The 26,761-nt window shown below is 53.8% G+C and overlaps 8 protein-coding genes across 8 annotated transcripts; 4 read left to right on the top strand and 4 right to left on the bottom strand.

Annotated features, from left to right (window-relative positions):
• Window positions 1-1,452: 1,452 nt before the first annotated feature.
• AQY1-1 (Aquaporin-1) lies at window positions 1,453-3,005 on the top strand (the record flags this gene model as incomplete). Its single annotated transcript, XM_037317813.1, has 2 exons — window positions 1,453-2,770; window positions 2,830-3,005. 2 exons carry the CDS (start codon window positions 1,453-1,455, stop codon window positions 3,003-3,005), a joined length of 1,494 nt encoding a protein of 497 aa, XP_037182660.1.
• Window positions 3,006-3,348: 343 nt separating this feature from the next.
• On the bottom strand, window positions 3,349-4,464 carry CGCA056_v002554 (Transmembrane protein; the record flags this gene model as incomplete). Its single annotated transcript, XM_037317812.1, has 2 exons — window positions 3,349-3,948; window positions 4,198-4,464. The coding sequence occupies 2 exons, from the start codon at window positions 4,462-4,464 to the stop codon at window positions 3,349-3,351; spliced, it is 867 nt and encodes a 288-aa protein (XP_037184008.1).
• Window positions 4,465-7,056: 2,592 nt separating this feature from the next.
• On the bottom strand, window positions 7,057-9,706 carry infB-0 (Translation initiation factor IF-2; the record flags this gene model as incomplete). The annotated part of the gene is made up of 2 exons (XM_037317811.1): window positions 7,057-9,388; window positions 9,489-9,706. 2 exons carry the CDS (start codon window positions 9,704-9,706, stop codon window positions 7,057-7,059), a joined length of 2,550 nt encoding a protein of 849 aa, XP_037184009.1.
• A 2,901-nt stretch (window positions 9,707-12,607) lies between these two features.
• patB-2 (Carboxylesterase patB) lies at window positions 12,608-14,506 on the bottom strand (the record flags this gene model as incomplete). The annotated part of the gene is made up of 5 exons (XM_037317810.1): window positions 12,608-13,509; window positions 13,574-13,631; window positions 13,746-13,861; window positions 13,957-14,320; window positions 14,387-14,506. 5 exons carry the CDS (start codon window positions 14,504-14,506, stop codon window positions 12,608-12,610), a joined length of 1,560 nt encoding a protein of 519 aa, XP_037182661.1.
• A 917-nt stretch (window positions 14,507-15,423) lies between these two features.
• RTA1-4 (Protein RTA1) lies at window positions 15,424-16,318 on the top strand (the record flags this gene model as incomplete). Its single annotated transcript, XM_037317809.1, has 3 exons — window positions 15,424-15,538; window positions 15,592-15,843; window positions 15,906-16,318. The coding sequence occupies 3 exons, from the start codon at window positions 15,424-15,426 to the stop codon at window positions 16,316-16,318; spliced, it is 780 nt and encodes a 259-aa protein (XP_037182662.1).
• A 1,125-nt stretch (window positions 16,319-17,443) lies between these two features.
• Window positions 17,444-19,792, top strand: CGCA056_v002550 (putative oxidoreductase bli-4; the record flags this gene model as incomplete). The annotated part of the gene is made up of 3 exons (XM_037317808.1): window positions 17,444-17,995; window positions 18,720-19,468; window positions 19,516-19,792. The coding sequence occupies 3 exons, from the start codon at window positions 17,444-17,446 to the stop codon at window positions 19,790-19,792; spliced, it is 1,578 nt and encodes a 525-aa protein (XP_037182663.1).
• A 73-nt stretch (window positions 19,793-19,865) lies between these two features.
• On the bottom strand, window positions 19,866-22,386 carry CGCA056_v002549 (uncharacterized protein; the record flags this gene model as incomplete). The annotated part of the gene is made up of 2 exons (XM_037317807.1): window positions 19,866-21,507; window positions 21,566-22,386. 2 exons carry the CDS (start codon window positions 22,384-22,386, stop codon window positions 19,866-19,868), a joined length of 2,463 nt encoding a protein of 820 aa, XP_037183679.1.
• A 1,947-nt stretch (window positions 22,387-24,333) lies between these two features.
• lolP1-5 (Cytochrome P450 monooxygenase lolP1) lies at window positions 24,334-26,144 on the top strand (the record flags this gene model as incomplete). The annotated part of the gene is made up of 6 exons (XM_037317806.1): window positions 24,334-24,565; window positions 24,623-24,819; window positions 24,876-25,234; window positions 25,287-25,412; window positions 25,463-25,961; window positions 26,019-26,144. The coding sequence occupies 6 exons, from the start codon at window positions 24,334-24,336 to the stop codon at window positions 26,142-26,144; spliced, it is 1,539 nt and encodes a 512-aa protein (XP_037183678.1).
• Window positions 26,145-26,761: the final 617 nt, after the last annotated feature.

The raw sequence follows: 26,761 nt of genomic DNA, 5'->3' as shown, positions 1-26,761 counted from the left end.
CGCGACGACTTGATGACCGTTTTGAGACACGCTCCAGCGAAAGAGAAAACGACTGCAAAGCCAAGACCCATCCCAGGTTTGACTCCGTCCAGTCTGCTTCTCATCCGAGCCACACCTGCGTCCACCATCTCAACTCTGCCTATGTCCTCGATACAACAGAGGCATCCTTCAAATGATTAGATCCAGCCGTGATGTCGCGCAATATTTCTCTCGGACCTTTCCTTTAAGTTGGTCGATCATCTGCAACAAGGGCTCAAAGGGCCCCCAAAAAGCCAAAAATGGTTGTGGAGCAATTTGCGACGTTTCCGACTCCAGGAGATGAGCATCCTTTCCTTCAGCGTATTCCAGCCTCAGTTTTCATGATTCAGGTCCGTCGGCGACGGGCGACGCCCTGCCTTCAGCTGCTCCCCCTCGACCGTCTCAATCGTTCGGCAACGCCTGGCCTCGGAAAAACTGGATACTGACCCTCTCTAATATCAGGATTTGTTAATGGGTGTTCTGGGCGATATCAAGTGCTAGCGTCTTCCGATCACCTAGGATCCCAAGCGTGAAAACAGCATCGTGAAGCTGTCAAGCTGGGATACTGCAGTCGACGTGTCAAAGGCTGGTGCATTAGCGGCTTGGACTCCTGAGATGGAGCGGCGATGATCCCAGCAAGACGCCCGGATAACGTTCGTTTTATAACACCGAACCCCCAACCACACAGACGCCGCAATGCCTCATTTGCCTCAAAATTGGGTCTCGTTTCACCCTGTCCCCTACGCCGCCGACACACTTGAGTTGATGTGATCCAAGTGATCCCATCGCGAGCAATCCGATTTTGACGTCACCCTCCCAGGATCTCGGCTCAAGTTACCCCCCGTCTCCCTCGCTGGCGCTGGGGCAGTCAGACAAGCCTTACCCGGCTACCACGTCCGCCTGCATAAGATCAGCCCTGGGATAACCCATGGGGCCGGCGCTCCGCCTTGCTCGGCCTGCCGACCACTCATGGCCTCCCACTCGACAGCACTCACGGATCCGACGCAGCGAAATCGCAGGCGGCTCAGCGTTCCCCTGTCCAGCTCCTCGTCCCGCCGTATTTTTGTTCCGAATTCTTTCACCCCCGCTGTCCATGTCGAAACTAAGTCGGTGGCTGATCAGACGAAGGGAATCAAGGCCTAACGAACCGAGGGTTGCGGTGACGTCGGGGCAAAGACGCAGAGTGGTTGGTTGGACATTCAGTCAGAGTTTGAAAAGGGAGGTATATTATGCCTTCGGAGACCTTCGGCTCACATGAACATGGAGGTCACCAAACATTGAACCCACCAAAAACACTAGACGACGAGAAAGAGGCTAACTCCATCGTCTACGACGACCTCTTTCAAAACGGCCAACTTAACTACGCCAGTTCCCTCCCGATCTATATTACTCCCGTCTCCGTCTTTGAGTATAGCATCGTCGTTCGATCGCATCATGTCAGGACAGCAGACCGGGACCCTGAAGGCACCTGAGGGTGAACCCTCTCCAGTATCACCAGCAACAGCAGTCGACCCCAACGCCTTCTCTGACGACGAAAACGGAGCCGCATCCCCCAGATACGGCCACTCTCAACAACCCTCAAGAGGAGGATCACGATCTGTTCGTGCACGCAGCGCTCGCATCGCACCCGGAAGAGAGTCCGTTGAAGACCCTCTGCCCACGGGAGTGTCCACCAAGTCAACCCGTCCTCTTCGTGAAGGCAACCGCTTCAACGGTAACGCAGACTACGACGACGACTCCGACACGGACAGGTACTGGGGCAACAACAACAACCATCCGGACTACAGCGGCGGCCGCGCACCTCGCTCAAGGCCTCCTCGTGCTCACTTGAACCGCCCCCAGCCCTACTTCAACTACGATCCCAACACGGATACCAAGGACTATTACGAGGAGACTCGCTCCTACGAGCCCGGTGACTACACCGGAAGACCTCCCTCTCGTAGGATGTACGACGAAGAGATGGCGGCTTATCCTCGCAGTGTCCCGGTGCGAAGCACCAACGGGGACACGGCCCGCATTGACTGGCACAACCTCACCCGCGAGGAGAAGGCCCAGGTCATGCGTCTGCCTCTCACTCAGTGGATGAACTCTGATGTCAAGAACCACTTCGTGGCGAGTTTGGGCGAGCTCGTTGGAACGACCATGTTTCTCTTCTTCGCCTTCGCCGGTACAGAGGTCGCCAACATCAAGTCTGCTGCGAACAGCTCCAACTCTCCATCAGACAGCAACACCACCACTGGTGCTTCGACCGGCTTCAACAGTGGAACACTCCTCTACATCTCTATCATCTTCGGCTTCTCTCTCATGGTCAACGTCTGGATCTTCTTCCGCATCAGCGGTGGACTGTTCAACCCGGCTGTTACTCTTGGACTTTGGCTCGTCAAGGGAATTCCCGCATCTCGTGCTGCTTGCTTGTTCGTGGCCCAGATTCTGGGTGGCATGCTTGCATCGGTAATTGTGCGATTCCTCTTCCCGGAGAACTTCAACGTCCGCACTACCCTCGGCGGCGGCGCCTCTCTTGTTCAGGGTGTCTTCATCGAAGCCATCCTAACCGCTGAGTTGGTCTTCACAATTTTCATGTTGGCCAAGGAGAAGCACAGGGCCACCTTCATTGCCCCGGTTGGTATCGGCCTGACACTCTTCATCGCTGAATTGGTTGGAGTCCAATTTACTGGCGGCTCCCTCAACCCTGCACGAAGCTTTGGCCCTTGCGTCATTACCGCAACCTTCGACTCAGAGCACTGGATCTACTGTAAGTTTAACACCCTCCAAGACATGACTTGCGCAGCCGAAAGCTAATCTTAATCGCAGGGGTTGGACCTTTCCTTGGTGCACTCATCGCTGTCGTTTTCTACAAGTTCATCAAGACCTTGGAGTACGAGATGGCCAACCCGGGTGCCGACGGCGACCCGGAGAATGACCCGACCCAGAACCCGGCGAAATTGGCTGAGCTGCGCATGTCGCGCACCAAGTCTGCCAAGCAATGATGAACATTAGAAAGTCACGACAGACAGACGATGATACCAATGGCACGATAATGAGGGAGAATTGGACGTGGTTAATGATGATTTGATGTTAATGATTTGGAAAGTGTCACGGGAATTATTTCCTGGCAGAATGATGGAACGTCTCTACATCTCTCTCTCTTTCATGATGAAGGAACAGCAGAACATCAGAAACAGCCTCATGACAGAAAGCTGCTGATCGGACACTGGGACATGAATATAGATGAAATATGGTTACTTAGGATACAAAAAACACTCTACATTGAAATCTGGTCCGAACACTTCGCCAAGGCTATGCTGAGAAAAACGAGAAAAAAGTGACGGTTCAAAGCCGATTACTCAACTGCTCCAAAAACAGCTTTTCCTCAGGTGTGATGAACATGTGTTCGGGCACAATCACTTCCCCAGGCCTCATGATCAATACTGGGTCTGGCTTCACCGTGGACTCGCTCCTACTCCTCGATTCAACCTCTTCGGCCTCAGCCTTCCCATAGCTCTCCTCATCGCCCCGCCGCTTCCACGGCACGCGGTGTTGCCGTACATCCTCAGGCGTCCACCAGTACATCGGGAAGCGCCGTTGAACATTGTTAATGATTAGCGCGGTGGCAAGCATTACGACACAGCCAAGCATCACAATAGGCACCAAAAACCAGCCCAGCTTCACCACCCCGTCGTCGACGACGGCCAAGAGTGCCGTCGCGCCAGCAGGGGGGTGCACCGTCTTCGTAAGCGCCATAACGGTCGTCGCCAGCGCGCACGACAGGGCCCCTCCCAACCAGCGTACCTCCTGGAAGTGCGGGCTGAGCTGGAACAGTTTGCAGATTGCGACCCCTACAAGCGCGGCGAGGAGCTGCCCGAGGACTGAGTTGCGGGGCTGAGAGAGCGGCGCCTCGATGGAATAGAACTCTAACACGGCGGCTGCGCCCTGGGAAAAGGCCAAGTCTTGAGTCAGCGCATCCGTTTTGAAGTTATCAGTGCTGACCAGGTTGCCGACGAATGAGGCGGGCGGGAAGAGAGGATGTCGTCATATGGGAAGGCCGAGGCATGAAACGGGTGGGTGGAAGGGGACTCTTGGAGGCCCGAGCCCATCCTTGGCCTCTCCGTGACAATCTCGGTGTGGGGGAGGTGTGGGAATGGGCCGGGAAGCGGCTAGGTGAGGGAAATAATCACTTACAAAGCTGCCGACGATGATGGGGGCTCCATGTTCTCTGAAGGAAGGGATTTGGCGAGAGACAACGGCGACCGCAGCCACGCCGCAGAAGACGCCTATGCAAGCCCAGAAAATCGGCACGAGGTTGCCGGTGTTGTCAGGCTTAGACTTGCGGTAGCCGAAGAAATGTGATACTGGATATGGGAGATGGGCCCATGGCGGCGGCGGGACGAAAGGGTTGAGAAATCGATCAATATCGAAGTTCCAACTTTTCGGGTTGCAATGCAACATTGGGGACGGATCGTCGCTATGCCAAGTCCGGGGTAGCGTTCGATTAAATCCGGGGAAGTGCCACTTTTCGGGATGTAATCGAGATAAATTCCGCGCAAATAAGAAGCCAATTTCCCACCCTTGTCTCCTTTTGTCTTCGGAGTTGCCTTGTTCTTTGCGAAATTGACGGCGGGGGGCCTTTTGTCTAATTCTTCGGTTGGTTTCGTGAAAGTCGTCGGATGAATATACTTCGGATAAGGGATGGCATGCAGGAACAGGAGACACAAGCCACAGGCTGGTTATGGCAATGTGGTATTGTACACAAACCGAGACACAAAATACAAGTCGTTTCTTCGTCCAAATCAGACCATCCTACCATTTGGCCCGCATCAGATCTCTCGGATCTTGCATTACTTTTAACAACTCTTACTGCCGCGGAGATTCACATTCAATGGCAGGCGGCTTATTGTGTGTTACTGTTAACAACGGCCTTGGGGCACGTCATATTTGGTAACAGAAACTCCCAAAAGGGTTTAGGTCCCGGACCGGACGTGGGGCCGCCGGCCATATGTGGACCCCAAAACGGCCAGAAGCGCATTCCAGGGGGAAACTATTATATAACAGGTGGCAGCTCGTCATCTGATGCCCGTCTTTAACCATTCAGAGAAGCTGGCGCGCCGTGCTGGCGCGTCTGAACTAGACTCGGGCGTGTTGCGGGATTCGTTTGGTTTCCCATGCCGGCGGGAGACCTACCTTTTGATGTTTTCACATCTAGCACCCGCTTTGCCATCGACGCCAACTTTCCGGACCTCCGTGATGGACTCTTTGGTTTCTCAAATCTCGGGAGATCGGCGTGTGGTATTTCATCGAGGAAAGAATCGCCCATAGATGAGTCATGTTTCCGGCTCGCTTCTCCGAGGGGGCATGACAAAGGTTACCTTCCGCCGCGGGGCATCAAATTGGAAACACTCCGAGTACGATTGACGGCCGAGTGCGAAATGGGCCGCCAATTCCGAGCTGCAGGCCCTCAACACCATGAAGACGTCTGATATTCACTTGGCAGAAGATCAGTACCATTATTGTTGATCTATCAAGCTCACATCAGTTGATTCTGATGTCAATTGAACTGGGCGTAAACCTTGTAGACATCGAAATGTCACGCCACCGGCCACAAGCTTTGAGGCGCGGCGTGGCGTTTACCACCACATGGAACACGGTGCACCCCTGTGCACGTCGCACCGACGCCGTTGGCATCTAACCGAGAGATACACAACATGCAAACTTCCTACTTGTGCGTTGGGCAGATAAGTTCAGAGCAACTGGTTGCTTGGTCTTTGGCTTTGAAGTTGCGATTGCGACCCTCGTGTCGCCTGGGCAGTAAAGTCTGTTGAACCGGCAAGAATTGGCGATCCAGTACCGGCCCTTCGCTCGTCATCGTGAGCTTGGACTTGGTTTGGAGTCGGCGGATCGCCTGAAGTCTGGGCCTGGCGCTGTTGGAGGCCGTGCTACCCGTTTTCCAAGGCTAGCGCCGTCCTCGATTCGTGAGATGAAGGCGTTGCTACACATCGGATGCAGGTGGTGTCCCGCGTTGGGCTGCATTGAAAGTGACACCAAACCGAACAAGACTTGGCGACTGTAGCCGTCAGTCTTGATGCCAAGCTGATCAACGAGTTGGAGCCAACTTTGGACTGCTGTTGCGAAACCCGAAGGCCATTGCCGTAAGCCTCTGTCGACTCACTAGAGATGGTTCAAGATGTTGCGTGCCTGATACATCATCTGCCGGCACGACGGAGATAATCTAAACACAATGATTTGGATTAAGAAGCATTGTTTAGAAGAAGAGTCATCACTTGCTCAAGTGTGGACTCAAATATCCGACAATCCCGCGCTTCTGTCAACAAATGGAAGTCCTCCCTGAGACACAGACCCTCATCTCTTTCACAAAAAGACACTTCCAGGCACATGTTATTAAGCAGAAATTACTGCTTCTACTTCATAATTTGTATTTCGACTAGTCGGCGGCAGCCCCTGAACGCTCTGACCAAGTTGGCTTTGAAGACCCTGATGGCCCTGTGAACTCCAAGTGGACCGCTCTCGGTGAACACATCTCCGCGGAGACCCCATCAACATCAAACTCGGCCCCGCCGAGAGCTTTGAAGATTTCGCGAGACGCTGTGACCAGCGGCGATTGGGTCGATAAATATTGCATTCAAAGGGCTGAATTGAGAGGATCGGTTGAAGAAGCTTTTGGCCTCACGGTGAAACTGACTATGAATGATAACGAAGATAAAGAGAGATTATTCGATAAATAAACCAAGAGACTGCAACCAAGATTCATCGTCCTATAAATCGTCTTCATGGATGTCAAGTTGATTCGATGTCTTAGTCTCCAGTCGGAGGAATTGAACTCGTATCACAATTAATGGCCGGGCATAGTTACAAAGAACAAGTAGATCCGAATTAACCAGCCCCTATTAGCTTTCAGCTGCCTCGCAATCGAATCGGTGCCTCGCATTTTAATCGTCCCGACAGCTTCTGGAATTTTGAGCAGCATTCAGCCCTTGACGTAGGAAGAAATTTGAGTGTGTCTGAGCAATAGGAAAGACAGCCCGCTCAAAAGATGATAGCATGAACAAGCACACCCATTACAAGGGCACCAAAGCCAGCAACAAGCTTGCCAGCCGTAGCAGTGGTCACCACAGAGGGGCTCACGGGCGGAACTCCCGCGGGGGCACCCCCGGCGGGAGGCTGAGGTTGAGAAGCACCCCCGGCGCCGGAAGGAGGAGACTGAGGAGCACCCCCGGCAGGGGGCGCACCACCAACGGAAAGCTGGGGCTGGGAAGCACCACCGGCAGCAGAGGGCGACTGAGGAGCACCGCCAGCGGGGGCAGCATCCCCAGAGGGAGATTGGGGCTGAGAAGCGCCACCAGTACCAGAAGGCTGCTGGGGAGCACCGCCAGCGGGAGGAGAACCACCAGGGGGAGACTGAGGCTGGGAAGCACCACCGGCACCTGAAGGAGGCTGAGCATTAGGACCACCGGCCGGAGCACCACCGGCCGGAGCACCACCGGCCGGAGCATTTCCAGCCGGAGCACCTCCAGCCGGGGCATCTCCGGCAGGGGCATCTCCGGCAGGGGGGCCTCCGGCAGGGGGGCCTCCGGTAGGAGTATTGCCGGTGGAAGGCTGAGGAAGCCCAGTAGCAGGAGGCTGGGGAGAACCAGGCTGGCCGGGTTGAGGAACACCAGATTGACCTGGCTGAGCCACACCACCGGCAGTAGGTTGAGAAGGAGCACCACCGGGCCCCGGAGAGGGACCAACAGGGACGGGAGCAAGAGGCTGAGGGCAATTGCTCTTGCAACCCTCGTCGAGAGTGTAGTTGCCGGTACTGCCATTCCAAACGTACTTCTGGCCGGCCTCAGATGCAGAGCCAGACTGGAACCCGCAGGAGCCATCTTTGCAGACGTACTTCTGATTGCAGGCGTCTCCGCTGCACTTCTGGACCTCGCAGTTGTTTCCGTAACAGACAACTACCTCATCATAATGCTTGCTTCCCGGAGTAGCGTACTCGCACTGGCCGTTAGTGCAGACAACCTTGCGCTCGCAGTCGTATCCGTCACAGACGTCTGGGAACCAGACGCCGTCGTAGCAGACAAGACGACGCTGGCATTGAGATCCAGAGCAACCGGAATCATAGCCACAGTAGCCGCCATAAGAGACGAACCTCTTCCAGCAGTCACCATCGATGCAGGGCTGGCCAAAACACATGCCACTAACACAAGGGCTTGGCTTGTAGCAGAAGGGACCCATGCAGTCCTGGCACAACGGGCAGTATGTGGTCGTGATAGTCTGGACACCGCTGACGACAGCGGTTCCAACAATAGTGACGGCGGTGGTTGTGAAGGTGGCGGTAACGGTGCTTGCACTCACACCAGCGGTGCTAGAGCTGGATATGGAGCCGGAGATGGTAGCAGTACCAGAGACTCCGGAGCTAGTGCTGGAGATGCCGTCAACAACACGAGCGAAGATGGTTAAGCGGATCTCAACTGATAGAAGCTGGCGCTTGAGGCGAGACCTGGAGGGAATGACGGCATGACCGCACCGCTGGTCGGGGTTGCCAGGGCAGGGAGTGTCGCACTGGGCCTCGGCAACGTTGACCTCATTGGTGCTATCGACGATGTTTCCGCAGTAGCAGTCGGTTCCTACGACACCCGCGTACTGTATGGTGGTTGGGCAAGCAGCAGCGCAGAGCTCAAGGGTCATCAGCGCGGAGGTCAGCGTCAGGTTGAAGCCTGGGTGGCCAGATGGAGATCCGAAGCAGCCGAGATTGCTCAAGGTGTTGCCTTCGACAGTGATAAGAGGGGGGTTGGGTGTGGCGGTGGAAGTAGCAGTGGCAGTGGATTCGCCGGACGTGGATGTGAGCGTGGATTGGGACGTGCCAGTCGGGCTAGATTCAGTCAAGGTTGCCGAATCTGTCAGGGTTGCAGAGTCACTGGGAAGGACTGGGTCAGATGTCGCGGTGAAGGTGTCAGTGGAAGTGTCGGTGGGTTCGCCGGGCGTGAAAGTGAACTCGGACGTGTCAGTCGGAGTAGAGCCCGCCGGGGTTGAAGAGCCACTGGGAACGGCTGAGTTGCCCAAGGACGAAGCCCCAGTAGGACCTGGGTTGTTTGAAGAACCGGAAGGGACTGGATTGGCTGAAGATGCAGAACCAGATGGGACTGGGTTGACTGCAGATGAGGCGCCGGGAGGGACTGGGTTGGCTGAAGCTGCAGAACCAGATGGGACTGGGTTGACTGCAGATGAGGAGCCGGGAGGGACTGGGTTAGCTGGGGAAGAAGAACCAGGAGGAACCGGGTTGGCCGAAGATGAAGAACCGGGAGAAACCGAGTTGGCTGGGGCAGAAGAACCGGGAGGAATCGAGTTGGCCAGCGACGAAGAGCCGACTGAGCTAGATGCAACTGGAGCTGATGTGGATACAATGCCACTATTAGAAGGGAACACGGTAGTTGAAGAGCTGCTGGTAACGCCTTGGCCTATTGAAGTGCTACCTGAAGTACCGGCTGCAGGGCTTGTGGAGGCTGCTGGAATCGTTGATGATTGAGAGGACGAGGACGAGGTAGCAGCCGGGTTCGTCGATACTGTGGAAGAACCTAAAGCTGCTTGACTCGTTGATACGGCGGTTGATGTGCTGGTAGAGTCTGCAGTTGAGGTTCCAGTTGTCGATGTCGTTGTCGGGGGAGCTGGACCGGCGGGAGCTGGACCGCATTCAAAAGCACCAGCAGCGTTCTTGGCTCAGTAAGGTCCCTTTGGGTTGTTGTCACATTGTCCAATGCCTTCCTGACCACAGTCTTGATTACACTGACCGGCGACGGTTCCGGGCGGACCACCGGCTTTACCGCAGTTTGTGCCGGTAGGGTTACCAACGCATTCAGAGTCCTGGGTACAAGCCCGACAAAGGCCACTACCAGCATCGCAGGCCGGTCCGGCAACACCACCACGAGCAGCACAGTCTTGGTTGCTAGTGCAGGCAAAGCCACACATGTCAGCTGAGCATGTAGTGCCCGACTGGTTGCCGGTGCAGTCAGCATTGCTGGTACATTGACCGCAAAGACCGGTGCGAGCGACACAGTTCGGACCGTTTGGTGAGTTGATACAAGCATCGTTGCTGGTGCAAGGTACGCCACAATTACCAGCTAAGCATGTAGTGCCCGACTGGTTGCCGGTGCAGTCAGCATTGCTGGTACATTGGCCGCAAAGACCGGTGCGAACGACACAGGTCGCACCGTTTGGTGAGTTGATACAAGCATCGTTGCTGTTGCAAGGCTGACAAGTGCCATCGGCTGTGTTGCAGACCGGACCGGTAGGTGAATTAGCACAATCGGTGCCACTCGTGCAACGGAAACAAGCACCGGTGCCAGCATTGCAGTTTGGACCGATTGACGAGCCGGTACAATCTGCGGCCGAAGCACAAGGACCGCACTGGCCGGTGTTTTGGTTGCAGACCGGAAGGCCAGGTGAGCCAGTACAGCCAGCGTTGCCGGTGATCGTATTGCAAAGACCACATCGGCCGGAAACAGTGTCGCAGGTGGGGCCGGCAGTTGAGGTGTTGCAATCGGAGTTCGACGTGCAAGGAGAACAGCGTCCGTCACGGCAGATCGAGCCTCCACCCTGTACCGGTTGTCCGTTGGCACCGCCGGCACATTGAGTGTCACTGGTACAAGGCGGCGCGCAGATTCCAGCCCGAGAACAGACTTTAGATCCATCGGTGGAGCATTCGGTGTTGGCGGTGCATGCACGACAAGTGTTCTGGGCGCAGACTTGGTTTTGGGTGCCTACAGTGTCACCTGGAACTGCACAGTTCTGGTTGGTGCGGCATGCAACGCAATTGTTGTTGACGCAGTAAGGCGTGGCTCCATTTCGAACGGCACACAATGTGTCGCTACCAAAGCATTGAGCCCGGACGGTTTGGACGCAGATCGTTGATATCGCCAACAGCGTGAGGCCGATGGGGCTTGAAGCCAACTTCATCTTGGCGATGTAAAAGAGCGTGTGCAAAAGAGTGTGGGAGCAAGCTCTCCGCGAGCAAGCAAGTTGAAAAGAGTGTCGTCTTTGAAAAGCTGTCTGTCGTGTGTGAGCAAACACTAGAAGATAATTGGGTTTAATTCCATCAATTATCTATACATCTACTCCCGACAGTCGCTGTCACGTTCCACATCCAATGTTGAGACCGCTCAAGAGTCTTGGTCTACAAAAATGGTCTTATTTCGCCCTTGGCATTTTCTTCTCTCTTCCTTGGAATTCAACTCTTGGCACGCCAGATACTCGTAGATACGCATGAAACAGGCTAACTATTATATAAATAAACATATGCATGCGAATTCCGACAGATTGCTATTGGTATGCAGGATCGTCATTTTGAGATCCAGCTACGAAAGTGAAAATGTAGCAGGTTCAGAACAATATCCAGCAGCAACTGAACCAGTTATAGAGAGTGAGGTTCCATGAACAGTCTTACACATCGGAGGCTGAGACGTTACGCCATCGTCAGCCATTTGTCTTCCTCCTAGGCTTGTTCCTGATCAACTCCGAATCTTAGGCCTTTTGGCTGAGCCCATCCCCTTGGCGCCTGAGACATGACAGCAAGGGAACGCCCTCTATGCTCACAGTGTCAAGCCACACATTGTACAGGTAGTTAGGGTATCGTGGAAGGGCACGGGAGGGAGAGTCAAGCATGGAGGCGTTGGGTGGCGGCGAGCATAGCGAATAGGATCACCAAAGCCAAGCCTCTACATTACTCACCATATATTATAGGCGAAGAAGAGTGCGTTGAAACTTCAATGTCTCAGGCGTTGATGAAGTACACTCGTTCTTCACGCAAAGCCATCTCCATTTCCACATCGGTGTACTTTCTGTCATTATCGTCGCATCTAGCCTTCTGAGGATGGCAAGAGGTTGCAGGCATAAGTCACCAGGTGGCGCTCTCCTTTCATCTCAAGTTCTCAAGTTTGACAAGAATATCAAGAATCGGCCACCGCAAGTGAAACTACATCCCATGCCACGTTCCATACGCTGGAGCGGCACATCATAAGGTTAATATAGTCGTGGATCTTATGCCCAACCGCGTACAAAATGATCCTCGAAAGGTTGTTACGTTACACCCTCTACCATAATAGCCTCGTGATTTTCAAGACAAGAGAATATTTCTTACAGATTTAAGTAAGCACTAAAGAGAGACTGTCTTCGAACGAAGTACAACGTTTAGAAACACTCAAGGATTGTATTAAATGCGCCACAAATGCGTTGCTAAGGTACTTTCAATTCACAGGGGGTACTCTCCATGCTGGGATACGTTCCCATCGCCATTTTCGCCATCATTCGTCCGAAGAGCAAAGTAGTATATTGCGATCAAACACAGAAGATTTCACCAAACTCTGTGACACGTCACAATTGGGACGAAAATGATTGCTTTGCATGGCTATATTGATGACAATGATTGAAGATTTCGTTGATCCCATGGTGAACATGGCTATGGAAAAGGAATAGAAGGGAAGATGGGCACGAAAAAGATTGAAGGCGAAGCGAATGAAACAAGAGCTTGAAGCCAAGACACAAGGACCCGTAGACCATCCAAGTGAATGTCGAGGTGCGTTTACAGGTGCGTTAACACTTAAGCGTAGAGTGCCTTCTTGAGCCACAAGCACCTTTCGTTAGCCGTTGTGTCGCCAACAACACTCACGCCGCTGTTGTTGAATGCCAGCATGCCTGCGTTGGTGCCCGAGACTGGGAACTCAGGGAGGCCAAGCCCGTTGGGGTTACCGGACGTAACGAAGTTGACAATGTAGCCCTGCAGCGTACGAGCGACATCGACAATGACAGGCCCAAGACTGCCAACATAAATACCTCCTTCCACCTCATCTGGGCCATTGTAGAAAGCGTAAGGGAAGGCAGAACCATGAACACCTGGGTGTACTCGGAACTCGTAGTTGTAGGTGTTGCTCCCGAATGCCCGAGCCAGGTAGTTGACGTTGCATGCGAAACCGAGCTCGGCAACATAGAGCATGGTGCGATTGACACCCGGTTCCGGGTAAAGTTCGTCGAGAATGTAGCTGACGACAGGCTCCTCTATCGTGGACCATGCGTCGCGAATCATCGCGGCCATTTGGTCGTTGGTTTCGACGAAGGGTGGGGAGAAGTTTGCGCCCTCGTTGGCAGCGTGGCCCGTCATAACTGAGACATTGTGATCAAACTCGCCCTTTAGCAGAGAAATCCCGGGCAATGCCGGCACGAGACCTCCGTCAATGACGGGACCATAGGTTGTTGAAATCCATTTGGATGAACCGACTGCCTTAGCGTTGGCCAAGATGACTTCCTCCGTTGATGAATTCTGTGCCTCCTGAACACTAGTGACGTTGAGAGACTGCAGGAAACTGTTCGTGGAGTTGTCTTGCTCATACTGAGAGGTGACAGGAATCCAGCCGGCCGACAGAGGAATTGCCCTCGCAAAAGGGGCAGGTTTCAACCCTCCGTATGCCGTGATATGATGCACGATGCTTCCTCCTCCCGCAGATCCTGTGGCTCACGGTCAGCACCCGAACGGATTCTCTCAGCAGTCGTATTCGATGAAGTCACCAACCTCCCATAACGGTCACTTGCTTAGGGTCCCCTCCAAACAAGTGGATGTGTTCTTGAACCTATTCCAGGGCGAGCCTCTGGTCCTGGAGACCAGCGTTTGATACTCCACCAGAAGCTTGCAATGATGGCCCAGCAAGCCATCCAAGTGCCCCCATTCCGTAGTTGATGCTCACGTAGATAATGCCGGGACTGCCGTCGGCCTGGCTAGCTCGAATGAGGCCGGTCGGGTCGGCACTGTTGTCGTAGATCTTGTTCCCAATAGCGTATGCGCCTCCGTGAATCCTGAAAGCTTTCATTGGATACGTTGCTCAGATAATTGTCAATCTCTTACGCATACTCACCACACTAGAACAGTCACCCCTTTGTATCCAGTCGCAGACGTACCATTCGTGGCACTCTCGAACACTTTCTTGGGAACAACAACATCCAGGAAGAGGCAATCCTCAGTCGTGTGGCTGTTTGGGTTGGCCCACGGAGCGGGCCATTCCCTCTGTTCTCGGATGTTACGCGTTTTTTCTTCGGCGTTGGTATAGTTGAAAGTTGACTGGTTGCCTGCAGCGTATGCTGAAACGAATTGTTGAGTGATAGCAAACCACTCAGGCATCGCCTGTGGGCAAATACGTCCTTGCTCGCCGGTTTGGACTTCGGGATCGCGTCCAGTCGGAGCCTGCGGTGCATGAAAGCGGAGAGAACCTGTAGGAGCCTGAGCGTAGCGGATATTGGTGAAGTTCAGGATGCCAGTTGTCTCCTATGCCAGTCTTAGTAGATTTCTGCCGGTGGACAATAATCGTGTGAGGTGTGTTGCAAGCCATACATTGAAAGAGATCGCCTGGTGGACTTCATAACCGAGGTCGACAGTTGCCAGGCTGCTGGATGCCTGAGATGGCGTAGGCAGAGCAGCAAGAAAGCTGCAAACGAGCGGCACAAAGAACATGATCGCAAAGAAAGATTGGTTGGCTGCAGGACAATGGCCGATTCCATCATGAGCTATCCAGAGTAGATCGGAAACAAGTCGTGGTAACTCGGAGTCTTATATGCGTTGGATTCAGAGCCAGGAATCTTTGACCCGAACGAGGAGCTACCCAGGCGAACGTGCCTCGGAAGGATATGACACCATGAGATGCCATTTCATGAGGTTACTGCTGCAATGTCACAACCCGCATCTCGATAGATTGCGGTACTTGGCGGTCGCCCCACAGGGCGTATTCAGAGCGTATTCGACGGCCGACTTCCTCATCGGGGTTGCGGGGAGCGTATTCAAGAGCGTACTCGGAAAGTTAAAGAGCCCTTGCCCTTGCGTCTTTTCTAAGTGAAGAAAACTGATCAGTCAGCTCAATACTCTAACCACCCCCTACATGTCTGATAACGAAAAACGGGATTATTTCCACTATAGGCAGTAATCCAGTGGAGTCTGGCGCCACTGTTGACCGTTGTCGCCAGCTTCTTATGCTGGGCTAATCTAAGCTTGTCGTCCTAATAACATTCAGGGTCTTTGTCTAGCCTGGCATGTAGTGCAATAAATCAAGGAGTACCGAAGATCAACCGGTGTGTAGATAGATTATGGGGCCGACTTGGCAGAGTCTACAAAATAGAAACTCTTATCCTTTCATGTACCGGCGGCACATGTTATCACAGCCAGAGGCGTATTCGAACCCGAAAAGCGTATTGATTACAATGCGTAGCTGGCGAGAAAATGGTAGATAATGATAAGTAGCTAACATATCTCATGCCTCTCGCTTTTCAACCTCGCACTAGACACACTTCAACTCGACTACAGCACGAGCAGCCAGATTCATAATTCAGACCATGTCAGACTGCAGGTACCAATCTCTTTTTGCATACGCGCCGTCAATGGCTGCTGCTACCTTCTTCACTTCCGCCTTTGGCTTGTCTGCTGTTCTTCACCTTGGCCAGGCAGTATACTTCAAGACATGGTGCATGGTACCGCTGGTCGTCGGAGCTTTTTGTAAGTTCGGTGTTATGAGCGTGTTTTGGATGATACTGACTGTTGAAATGTAGTCGAGACCGTAAGCTATATCATGCGATGTCTCTCCGCGAGCGAACAGGTTGGCTGCTGGAGTTTGCCTCCATTCATTCTTCACTCAATCCTTGTTCTCGTTGCACCAGCCATCATTGCAGCCTCAGTCTATATGCTGCTTGAGAAAATCATTCGCCTTGCCGACGGCAACTCGTATTCTATTCTCTCCCCGCGCTGGATAACCCGCATCTTCGTGGCTGGCGATGTGGCATCTTTCTTGATACAATCATACGGTCAGTTAAACTTCCAGCGAAGATATTTATCTCTTGATACTGAACATGTCTAATTTGTATAGGAGGAAGCATGGTATCAAAGCCAACCGCGATGGAGTCGTCAAAGAAAGCAGGCCAACACATTGTCCTCGCCGGCTTGGTAGTACAAGTCGCCTTTGGCGTGCTCTTCACTATCGTCGCCGGAGTCTTCCACCGGCGCATCTGCAAGGCCTTCACTTCCGCAGGTGTCTCACACGAGATCCGCTGGCTGATGACGCTCTACGGCGTCATGGTACTGGTCACTATTCGCAACATCTTTCGGATCGCTGAGCACTCTGGCGGCCAGGACTCTTCCTTGATGGAGCATGAATATTTGCCGTATCTCTTCGATGCTACCCCGATTTTTTTAGCGTTGCTTTGGTTCAACTGGTGCCATCCTTACAAAATGAAGAAAACCGCGCCGTTTGGTTATCCATTGACGAGCACTGCCAGTTAAACGAGCCGTTGGTCAATACCAAACGACAATGGTGTCTGGTGGCATTGGCTCTGATTCGTTATATACCTCTGGACTGGATGTCGCGATATCATATCGATTTCCATAGCTTATAGATTTTCTGTTGTTTCTCATCTCACAAATATATCGCCAACAACATTCAATTCTCGTACAGATCTCCTGTCGTCAACGGGTGAAGCTGGCTGCTGCTCTCAGTGGGCGGCTCAGCCACTATTATATCCTTGTCAAATCCCCACAAACACGGGCTCTTTACCGAGGCAAAAATGTCACTGCGAATTGTGCCCTGAGAGCCTACAAGAATTCGGTCTGCCCCCTACATGGCTCTAACAACAGCAATATGCTGCGATGGCAACGCCGCGACTCCTAAGCAGTCGTGCTTCTGCGCCATCTGGACCTTTGCGGCCGACTTGAGCGAAACATCTTCAGATTAACAGAATGACCCGGACGGAAAGTAATGACAATGGCGCGTCCATGGGGAGCAAAGGCATTCGACGATCTCACCAGAAATCGCGTGGTGGCTGTAGCTTTTGCAAGCGACGGCGAATCAAGGTGAGTTGGAGAAAACACCTTCTCTTGACGAGATGCGGCGCGAAATCTAGAACCAATTCAATCATAGTGCGATGAAAGAAAACCGAGCTGCACCAACTGCGTCAAGAGGTCGCTGTGGTGCAGCCTGAACACTAGTCCCTCACCCGCGTCAACGCCAGAAAACGCAGCTCAAGCTACTGTCTTTGAGCCTCTGCCTGGCAATCAGGCTATGGAGGAGTGCGATGAATCTGCTTTCACTCTGGACCTTCAGGACCTTCAACTGTTTCACCATTTCTGCTCCATCACGTCCACGACTTTCGGGCCAACTCCACATGTGCAGCAATTTTGGAGTATCACAGTGGCCCAGATGTCTTTTTCTCACCACTTTCTCCTGCGAGCGATCCTTGCCATCGGTGGCTTGCACATGAACCATCTCAGACAAAACAGCAGCGAGGCCTCGGGCTGGTACAAGATCAAGGCCACAGCCCATTGGCAAGCCGCGGTCCGACTTGCAACCCCAAGACTTGCTGCGATAGACGCAGAATCCTGCGATCCTCTGTTCAGCTTCGCCATGCTCTCATGCCTTCAGACGTTCGCTCTAGGTCCTCAGCCGGGAAACTTCCTGCTCTTCACCGACGACTCTGGATGGAATGGCCCATCTTCTTCCGCGGGTTGACAACGGTCGCTGAGGCATCTGTCCCCTTTGGAATGACGGAGCCCGCCAGACCGCTGGCTTTCATGTACGGCATCGCCAAGCTGGACCTCGAAACACTGCCTCGGGATGAGCCCGTGACGTCCTGGGGGACGGCATTGAGGAATCTCCGTCAGATCATGATGAATGAAGTGTCTGGCGAAGAAGAGAGGGCAGTGTACCAAGATGCTCAACACCGCGTTCGCGCCGGGTTCGCAGCCGTGTTTGGGGACAACGATAAGGTCGGAGGAGGAAACTCGCGGGTGGTTTTTTCCTGGCTTTACCACGTCTCGGAAAATATCGTTAGGCGACTACAGGCGAGGCAGAATCTGGCGCTGGTATTCTTTGCATATTTCGAGGTGTTGATCAAGCGAATTGATGGCGTCTGGATGATCAAGGGCTGGCCAGATCACTTGACAGCCGGTATCAACCACACTCTGGTACCGGCGGCGCGACTCTGGATTCGATGGCCAATGGAAAGGATAGGACGGTTTCCACCACCGTAGTAGACCCTCATTTGCACCAGTGTCTTCCGATGCACCGGGTTTCACGGACGAAACTACGGAGGTTCTGCCCCGGGCAGAAGATCGTTCAATGACCGACGTACGTCTGACGACACGTCGAAAGTTCCCATCGGATGCCACTAGCGGAAAAAAAAGGCCATGTTTTGCGCCCTGGAGCTTCGTCGCCGTAGGGCTTAGTACGCGGGGGAAACGGTACTGTGTCTTAGCATCACTCTGTGCGATGCGACGGACGGACTAGACATGAGCGCGTCATCGACAGAACCGCCGTTTCTGGGCGAGCCAAGTAAGACAGTGACATCGATGATGATTCATGCGGCTCAACGCCTTCCCATATAAGCAATTGAACAGAGGACCAAGCCAAATATTTCGTGTTGGGATGAAATCATTCAGCATAACCGTCTACCAATGAGCTCTGCGCGAATTCCAATCAGTGTCTTGAGGCGGAATAAGTTAGTAGACTTACTACCTTCAAGAACCTCAACTGCGCCGCTCCATACTGCACCTGCATCAATAAAATCCAGCAAAATTGCAACAACTACGAGATCATTACATTATACTCGTCCCGTGAACATTCCCGCAATGGAGACCGTCAAGGTAATAAGACCGTTGCATCTGCCCGCCAGCCCTAACATAATTATAGAACACCATCGCCGAGAATTTTGGTGGCAGCACCGCCGCCAGCCTCGGTTCTCACCAGTTCAGTCTGGACGACTGCCCTGACCTCACGTCAAAGATTGCTGTGGTGACGGGCGGCAGCGAAGGCATTGGGTACGGCGTCACCCACACTCTCCTGAAGCACAACATCGCCAAGCTCTACATCCTTTCCGTCTCCAAGGAAGTCGTGGAGGGCGCCCAGGATGCCATCGCCAAGGACCTAGGCACGGAGAAGGCGAACCGCACTAAGTGGTTCCAGTGCGACATGTCGGACTGGAAGCGCGTCAAGGAGGTCGCGGAGGCGATCAAGAACGACGCCGACCGCCTCGACATCCTCGTCAACAACGCTGGCCGCGGCATCATGAGCTTCGAGCTGACGGACTACGGCGTGGACAGGCACATGGCTCTTAACCACATGGGCCACGTGGTATTGACAAGTCACCTGCTGCCGCTGATTAAGGAGACGGCGGAGAAGGGCAACGTGGTTCGCATCGTGAACCAGGCAAGCAACGCACATCAGGCTGCGCCGAGCGATGTCAAGTTTGAGAGTCTGGAGGAGCTTAACAAGGACCTGGGTCCGAATGGACAGTATGGACGCAGCAAGCTTGCGAACATCTTGTACGCGCGGTACTTTGCGAGAAAGGTGACGCAGAACGGACACCCGAATGTGCTGATGAATGCGACTCATCCTGGGTTTGTAAGCACGAAGATGAGCAAGGAGGATATTTTTGAGCCGTGAGTATCTCCCTTCGGCCCATGAGTACAGCATCTGACTGTGACAGATATCCCTTGGGAGGCTATGCGATGGCTGTTGGCATGGAACCGTTCAAGAAGAGTCAGTGGGAAGGTGCTGTCTCTGCGGTATTTGCAGCTACGGCGATCAAGGAATCTGGCCAGTACATTTGTCCGCCTGCGATCCCTGAGGCAGGCAACAAGCTAGCGCAGGATGAGAAGTTGGCTGATCAACTGATGGAATTGACGCGTAAGATCATTACGGAGAAGACGAGAAGCCAGTCTGTCGACAAGGGCTGCCCCATGGACGACCTCGTCTTGCACTAAGACTTTTAGTAGTTCTAACTAATCAACAAGAATCATAGAATTGGACCTCGTAGTATTAAAATGCTGTCGCTTGCTACCTGTGAAATAGTGATCCCTCCCTCTTATTCTGATTAACATCTCCTTCCAACCCAAACCCGCACCTGACTTCGTTAGGCGACCAGATCGGACTGCTCTGCTGGGGGTATCTTCCATTCGTGCCCAGGGGGCTCATAACATTTTGATTCATAATGCCGTAGCCAATCTTCAATTCCTTCACATCCTTCGGTACATCACCACGATCCCGATCGGGACCCTCCCACTTCACCTTTTCCAGCGCAGGGCCTCGCGTAGCGGCCACGATACTCGAAAAGCGCGTATTGCGCAGGACCCCGCCGTTCTCCCGAATCGCCAGCGCGCCCGCCGCCACACACGACATGGCGAGGAATATCGCAATCGCGTAGACGATCCACAGGTCGCGCGCGTGGTAGCTATACAAGTTCGCCATCCGGGAGCGCTGGCAGCCGTACATGTATGATGACCTATTGCCGGGACCGCCGCCTTCGAGGAGCTGGCCCGTCATCTCGGTGGGCTGGGCCGCCCAGACGACCGGGACGAACTGGGGCATGGAAAAGATGGAGAGGATAAGGTCCTCGTAGAAGCCTTGCACCATCTCCATGAGGTTCTCGTGGGGGAAGTAGTTGTTGCGCGGGTCGAGGAGCTTTGTCTGGATCGCGTCGGTGTTGGTTACGGGGTTGACGAGCGCTTTGTCGGTCTGGACGGTGCCGTTGAGGAACTTGCGCAGCATGAAGCCGAGGGAGTGGTATGCTGCCGTGCGGCGGTAGTTCGAGACATCGGTTGGGAGGATGTAGTTTGACGTAGGGGTGGCGGTAACGTTATCCGCCGTGCCGTCGTCTGCGTCGACGTGGGGGATGTACGTTGTGTTGATGATTGGGCGGAGAAACTTGCTCTTCTTCATATATGCCGACTGCGTTGCGTCTGTGTAGTTGAAGATGGCTGTGTAGTCGGTCTCATAGTGCTCACATGCAAAGATCTTGGGAGTGAAGTCGACGTCGGTTCCGCCCGAAGATGTGTTTCCCTTTACGACGTGGCCGATCCAGATGATCGGCTCTGTCCGGAAGGCTCCCATGTGCTCCGGGTATGGCGGATCCATCTTCGGGATGCCGCCGATGTCGACGTCCTTCAACTGTGTCGTCGAGTACTCTCCACCACTCGTGAATGCGTAGTATGCAAAGGTTCCGTTGGGAAGGAGGATGTCGGTGCCAAATGGCGACGTCGCTTGGCCGGACTGTTGGGTGAGATTCGTAGGTTTCGTGCCAACGCCGCTGGCCAACTCTGTGCACTTGTAGCCAGGGGCGATGAACTGAATCTCAAAGGTACAGTTCCACCCCTTACTACAGACTTCAACAGACGCATTCTTCCTCGATACGACTTCCTGGAAGTAAGCGCCAAGGGTCGCTGTCTGCTGAAAGTTTGGGCTAGGCCCGGTGTAGTAGTCAAACCATCCCGGAGGATCCTCGTCAGACGGCTTAGTGGTGTTCCAGAATGAGAGCGGCATCTCGTAGAGGCCGTCGATGCGGACGGGCTTGCGCCAGTCAGCAGTCTCTTCCATGCCGAAGTTCAAGCTGCGGACGCCAGGGCACGTGGCATTCTGGATCGTGACTTCTGGTTGCACAAGAAGCGTGTTGGCCGTGAGAATGACGACCAACGGGGAGAGCCTTCATAAAAGTTAGCGATACGTGAGACGAGATTGGCGTTGTTGAGGCTGGATCTCACCAGACAAAGAGCGCAAGGGCAGCCGTTGCCTTGGCGCCCTTGAGGAATTCCCAGTTCAAGAACGCGATGAGGTTCTCAGTGGCCGCGAACATTGAATCGAGCGCGGCGATGCTCAGTATTCTCGATCTCACCGTCGCCCAAATGCGCTGTTGAAACGCCGATATCACGGCAGCGCCCAAACTGGCTTTGGCCATGAATGCCAGGATCGTCCCGTACCGAAGCATCCGCACCTGGTCATCCGCGGGGTGGCCGTCAAGAGACGCATAGAACGCGTGATGGCCGACTGCGAAGCAGATGCCCACCACAAGCCAGAGGTACATGTTCCATGATGAGTGCCAAAAGCCGCAAGTCGGCTTCCGCATGCGAAAAGATCTCACGGGCTCATTCGGCGGTCCTAGATAATTCGCTGCGACGTATGGAGGCGGCTGCGGAGGCATTTGCTGCTGGTGATATGCATGTTGCTGCTGTTGGTATTGCTGTTGCTGTTGTTGTGCCCCTGCGAGCCCATTGCCATCATACCCAGGCTCCTGGGCGTTGTGAAGCAGCGCCGCACTCGCATCTTGGCGTTGATCGTGATGGTGTGCGAGGTCATTGTGAGTTTCTTGGCCTCGGATCAGTGGATCGGCGTCGTAGTGCGCCGATCCGCTTAGCGAGCTCAGGTCGATGCCATGCGTGTCCATCGGGCCTCCCGTCGCTGCGTTCGTCGTGTCATGAATGATGGTATCGGAGTCCTTCGTCGCTGGGATGGGTCTTTCTGGGATGGACGCGGATTGTCTCTGTTGCTGTTGCCATCCCATCTCCATAGTCTCCTGTGATGACATTGAAGGAAGAAAAAGCTGCCCAGAGGCAGCAGAGGAGGGGCTGCCAAGGGCCACACCCGCCTCTCACAAGCTGGAGATCAAAAGGAGACGGGGTATCGCGCTAGCTTCGCTGGTGCAGCTTCTGCTGGCGCTGGGTAGGATGTGCCGAGCGGCAACGTCTTGTTTGGATTTGGAGGGGGTGGGCGGGCAGGATGCGAGATGGAGCTGATCTGCTGGAATTTTTCCCTTTTCAAGGTAAGACACGCCCTTGCATGTGCTACCAGGCAACGAGAGAATGCCACAGTTCCCACAGCTGTCCACGCGGCTGGGATTCGGGGCCTGGTCGAATCTGAGGGCCTAGTCTCAGTCCTACAAATCGTGGCGGTGTTATGGTGTATTTTGGTTTTTGGTTTGCACTGGGGGGCTGAATCAACGTAAAATGCCAACCTGCGGCCCCGGATTCGGCGCAGACGCGGTTCGGTGCGGCGTGATGGGAAGAGGCCTCACTTCTTTGAGTGTGTTTGACTCGGCCTCCGACCGTGTTCTTGGCTCGAACAAGCTTTGCTGCGGCCGGTTCAAAGTCTGGGAGAGCAGCTGAACGCCGTGTGCTCCGGTCCGTGGAACGGTGATCGGCGCTTGGATGACGGAGACATGCCCAAATGGTTGCTACACAGAAGAGAAAAAAGATTGGCAGAGTCACGATGTTCTTTCTTTTTTCAGGGACCTGTGGATCATTATGTACAGCAGGGATGAGAGCTCCCTCCTCGTCAAATAAATAATTAAGGCAAAATAAAAACTTAACGTGAACCCTGGTCTCCAGGAGTCCAGCCCCTATTTTTCCCGCTCCTTTGGTTCACAGGCGGAGACTGAAAGGGTGAGAGAGGGGCCCTGCATTTCGTCCATTTTCGCTGACAGCGTAGACGCGCTAAGACGTGGCTGGAGGTCTGTTTTCGGGAAAGCTTCGCCTAGTTGAGTTGTCCAGCTGGAGCCAATCGCGTGGCGTTCATGGAGAGATGTTGGACGAAGGATTCCTCGCTTCAGGCTATACAAGTAGAAATATCGATGCAGGTGAGATAGGTCGGCTGACTGCGCGGCACGTTCAGCCGAACGGGATGACGGGAGAGGGCACATCAGATTGCCTCCGTGCCGCCGTTGGGACGTCCCGCGGTTACGGAGCGGCCTCCGGGACTGCGCCGTGCCACGCTTCCCCGGCAACTTGAAAGGCTATTGGGATGTTCCCTTGTGGAGCTTAGCTTTCTGCTGTGGCCCCTTGCTTGATAAAAGAGACCGTCAAAATGTCTCGGCTTGCTTCAATTGATAGCAAAGATAAACTGACACAGGGACTGCTCCCGCCTCTTCAGATTGAGTCTCTGTCCACTTAGGATATCACAAAAACCACCACAGTTCCAAGGATCGACGTCGGAACAAAGAATCTCTCGAGGGCGCTTTTGATGATCATCCACCATTGATCATGTTTGCCAATCATACGTCATTTTGTTTGTTCAATTTACCAACACAGGCTGTACAGCTGCTGAAGACACGCAAATCCCTGTAACAATCACCCAGTCTTCAGTCCCAGTTCCACGCAAGCCTGCAGGGCTCAACCAACACAGTCCCCCCCCCCATTCGACAGAGTCTTTTTTCCCAAGTGCCGTACCATCGCCCAGAAGCCGTTATCTGCCAATCACCATCGACTCAATGACCGTGTGAACCGTGTCTAGCGCTCTCCAGCAAACATGGCAGACCCGACCGGTAGCGACACACGGGTCTCCCGCCGGAATGGGGGTCAACCCCGCACAGTGGTGATGTCGCGTTAGAGACGAGCTGCCAAATTTGCCGAAGCTTTTTAGCTAGGGCGTTCTCCCCGTCCTTAGGGTCCCCTTCTCTCTCTTCGATTTAACGTTTTGTTTGACATCCCATCAGTCACCGTGCAGAAGTGACATGCTTCCATCCTCGGCCGGGCCCAAAATGCCGGGTCACGATGTCTTTGGAGCCTTTGAGGGCTTCGGTTCGATGGCGCCGTCAGCTGTAGCTGTTGCGGGTGCGCTGGTCCTGTTGGCGGTGTGGTATTTCAAAACATGGTATCGCCTGAGGCACATTCCAGGCCCGACGCTCAACGCGATTTCGATTTTGCCGATGCAGCTCATGACTCGGGGAGGGAAGTTGAGCTTTATGTTGAAAGAGCTGGGTGACAAGTATGGTACGACTAAGATCATGGCCACTTGTGGGAAGCCTTGTTGACACCGTATTCATGTAGGTCCTCTAGTCCGCGTTGGCCCCAACGAGGTCCTTTTTGGGGATGCAGATACCTACCGCAAAATCTCGGCTGTTCGCTCAGACTTCACCAAGGGACCATGGTATGAGCTGGCTAAGGTCGTCCCAGACCAGCACAGTCTGTTCTCAATGACAGACGATGAGCAACGGAAAGAGTTGGGGGCGAAGCTGAGTGAAGGCGTTCGTCTAGCTTCATCTCAAAGCTCAACGGGATAACATTCTAATTATACTTGCAGTATGCTGGTCGAGACAACGGCGGTTTCGAGCCAGGGGTAGACAAGATGGTCGCCCAATTCGTTGACCTCGTCGAATCCAAATACGTCTCCACAGTCACCGACTACCGGCCGATAGAATTCTCCCACAAATCCCAGTACTTTGCGCTGGACGTCATCGGCCAGCTCGCATTCGGCGAAGCCCTGGGCTTCCTAGCAAACGATGAGGATTTATGGGGTTATGTTTCGGCGAACGACCAGGTCTTTCCGGCACTTGCACTCATGCTGAATATCCCACATGTAGGCATCATGATGCAGCGTTGGCCATTTAGCAAGCTGCTGCCCTTCTCGAGTGACGAGTATGGCTTTGGCAAGCTGATGCAGTATGAGAGCTCCCCGTGAATTTGGGTTAGAGTTGGGCTGACTGGTCTCAAGTGTTGCTCAGCGACTGGCTGACAAGAAGATTGAATCTGAAGAAGACTCAAAGGGAACCATGGTCCGACATCACCTGCGTAATGGGGTCACATACAAAGAGCTCCTGGCGGAGATCTTTCTTGAGTTGTATGGCAACCATTTGCACAAGCAGACCAGTTCACTGACACCATGTCCAGCATCGCCGGTTCAGACTCAACTGCCACAGCCATCCGCATGACCATGCTGTGTCTCCTCAACACGCCCGCCAGCCTAAACGGACTCCGCCGCGAGATTGACGCAGCAATATCTCAAGGCCGTATCAGCTCGCCCATCACCGACGTCGAGGCCCGCGAGTTGCCCTATCTTCAAGCCGTGATAAAGGAAGGTATCCGCATGTACCCTCCTTCAACGGGCCTCAACTACAAGCAAGTCGCCAAAGGCGGGGCTGAACTCTGTGGTTACTTCCTCCCGGAAGGAACTCAACTAGGCGTCAATATTCAGAAGTTGATGAGGTCTAAGGAGACCTTTGGCACCGACGCAGACGTATTCCGCCCAGAAAGATGGCTTGAAGCCGCTGCCGACGAGGAGCGATTCAAAGAAATGAGCGACGTCATCGAACTCGCCTTCGGTTATGGACGGTTCCAATGTCTTGGAAAGACGATCGCATATATGGAGCTGAACAAGATCTTTGTCGAGGTGAGAAGATTGTGCCTGTCGTCTCGGAAGAATATCAGAACTGACTTGGTCACACAGTTGCTTCGGAGGTTCGACTTTGCGGTGGTCAAGCCTCAAGAGCCGCTGAACCTTTACGATGCGGCGTTTTGGGTTACGACGGACTTTTGGCTACGTGTTACTCGACGCCCTGATACCAGTGCTTAGTTGATCATGACGATAGAGTTGGTGATGCGAGAGGGAGGCAGAGACGCGAAGTAGAAGATTCTCTCGCAAATCACAGGCCTCGAAGAAGAAAGGCTCATGGCCAGATCTAATCTAGTTATAATATCATACCTACCTAACGCCTCGAGTCGAAACAGATTGTTTATGAAAAGTGCAAAGACAGAAGACAAGCTGATCAAAAGGAGTGTCACTATGGCTGCCTGTCCAAAAAGCAAAAAATAACGATGTCAATCGCTGACGGGAATTGAGCCCGACGTGGGGGTCGAACCCACAACCTTGAGATTAAGAGTCTCACGCTCTACCGATTGAGCTAGCCGGGCAGATGGGAACATCTGCCTTAATTGTTGAATGGGAAAGCACGGAAGCCGCCCAAGAAGGGCACGCGTGATGAAAATTTTTCATATTGGTGTGGGCCACGGCGTTTCGGGTTCCACTCGGTCGGCGTGGCCGGTGCGGAGCTCCGGGCTGGTTCCGGGCCGGTGTGGGCTTTTTCGGGGTACGTGTGTCCTTGGTGCGGGCTCGTGGCTCTCTCTGGTCTGCCGGGAAAGTAGGCCGGAACATTAGCGTTGGGCAGGCGGGGTGGCCCCGGAGTATGGAAC

This window comes from Colletotrichum aenigma (genome assembly GCF_013390185.1).
Source record: "Colletotrichum aenigma strain Cg56 chromosome Unknown KSG_Cg56_contig02, whole genome shotgun sequence".
Lineage (NCBI taxonomy): Eukaryota > Fungi > Ascomycota > Sordariomycetes > Glomerellales > Glomerellaceae > Colletotrichum > Colletotrichum aenigma.
Note: the sequence above shows the minus strand (reverse complement) of the source record. Positions and strands in the feature narration are given on the sequence as shown.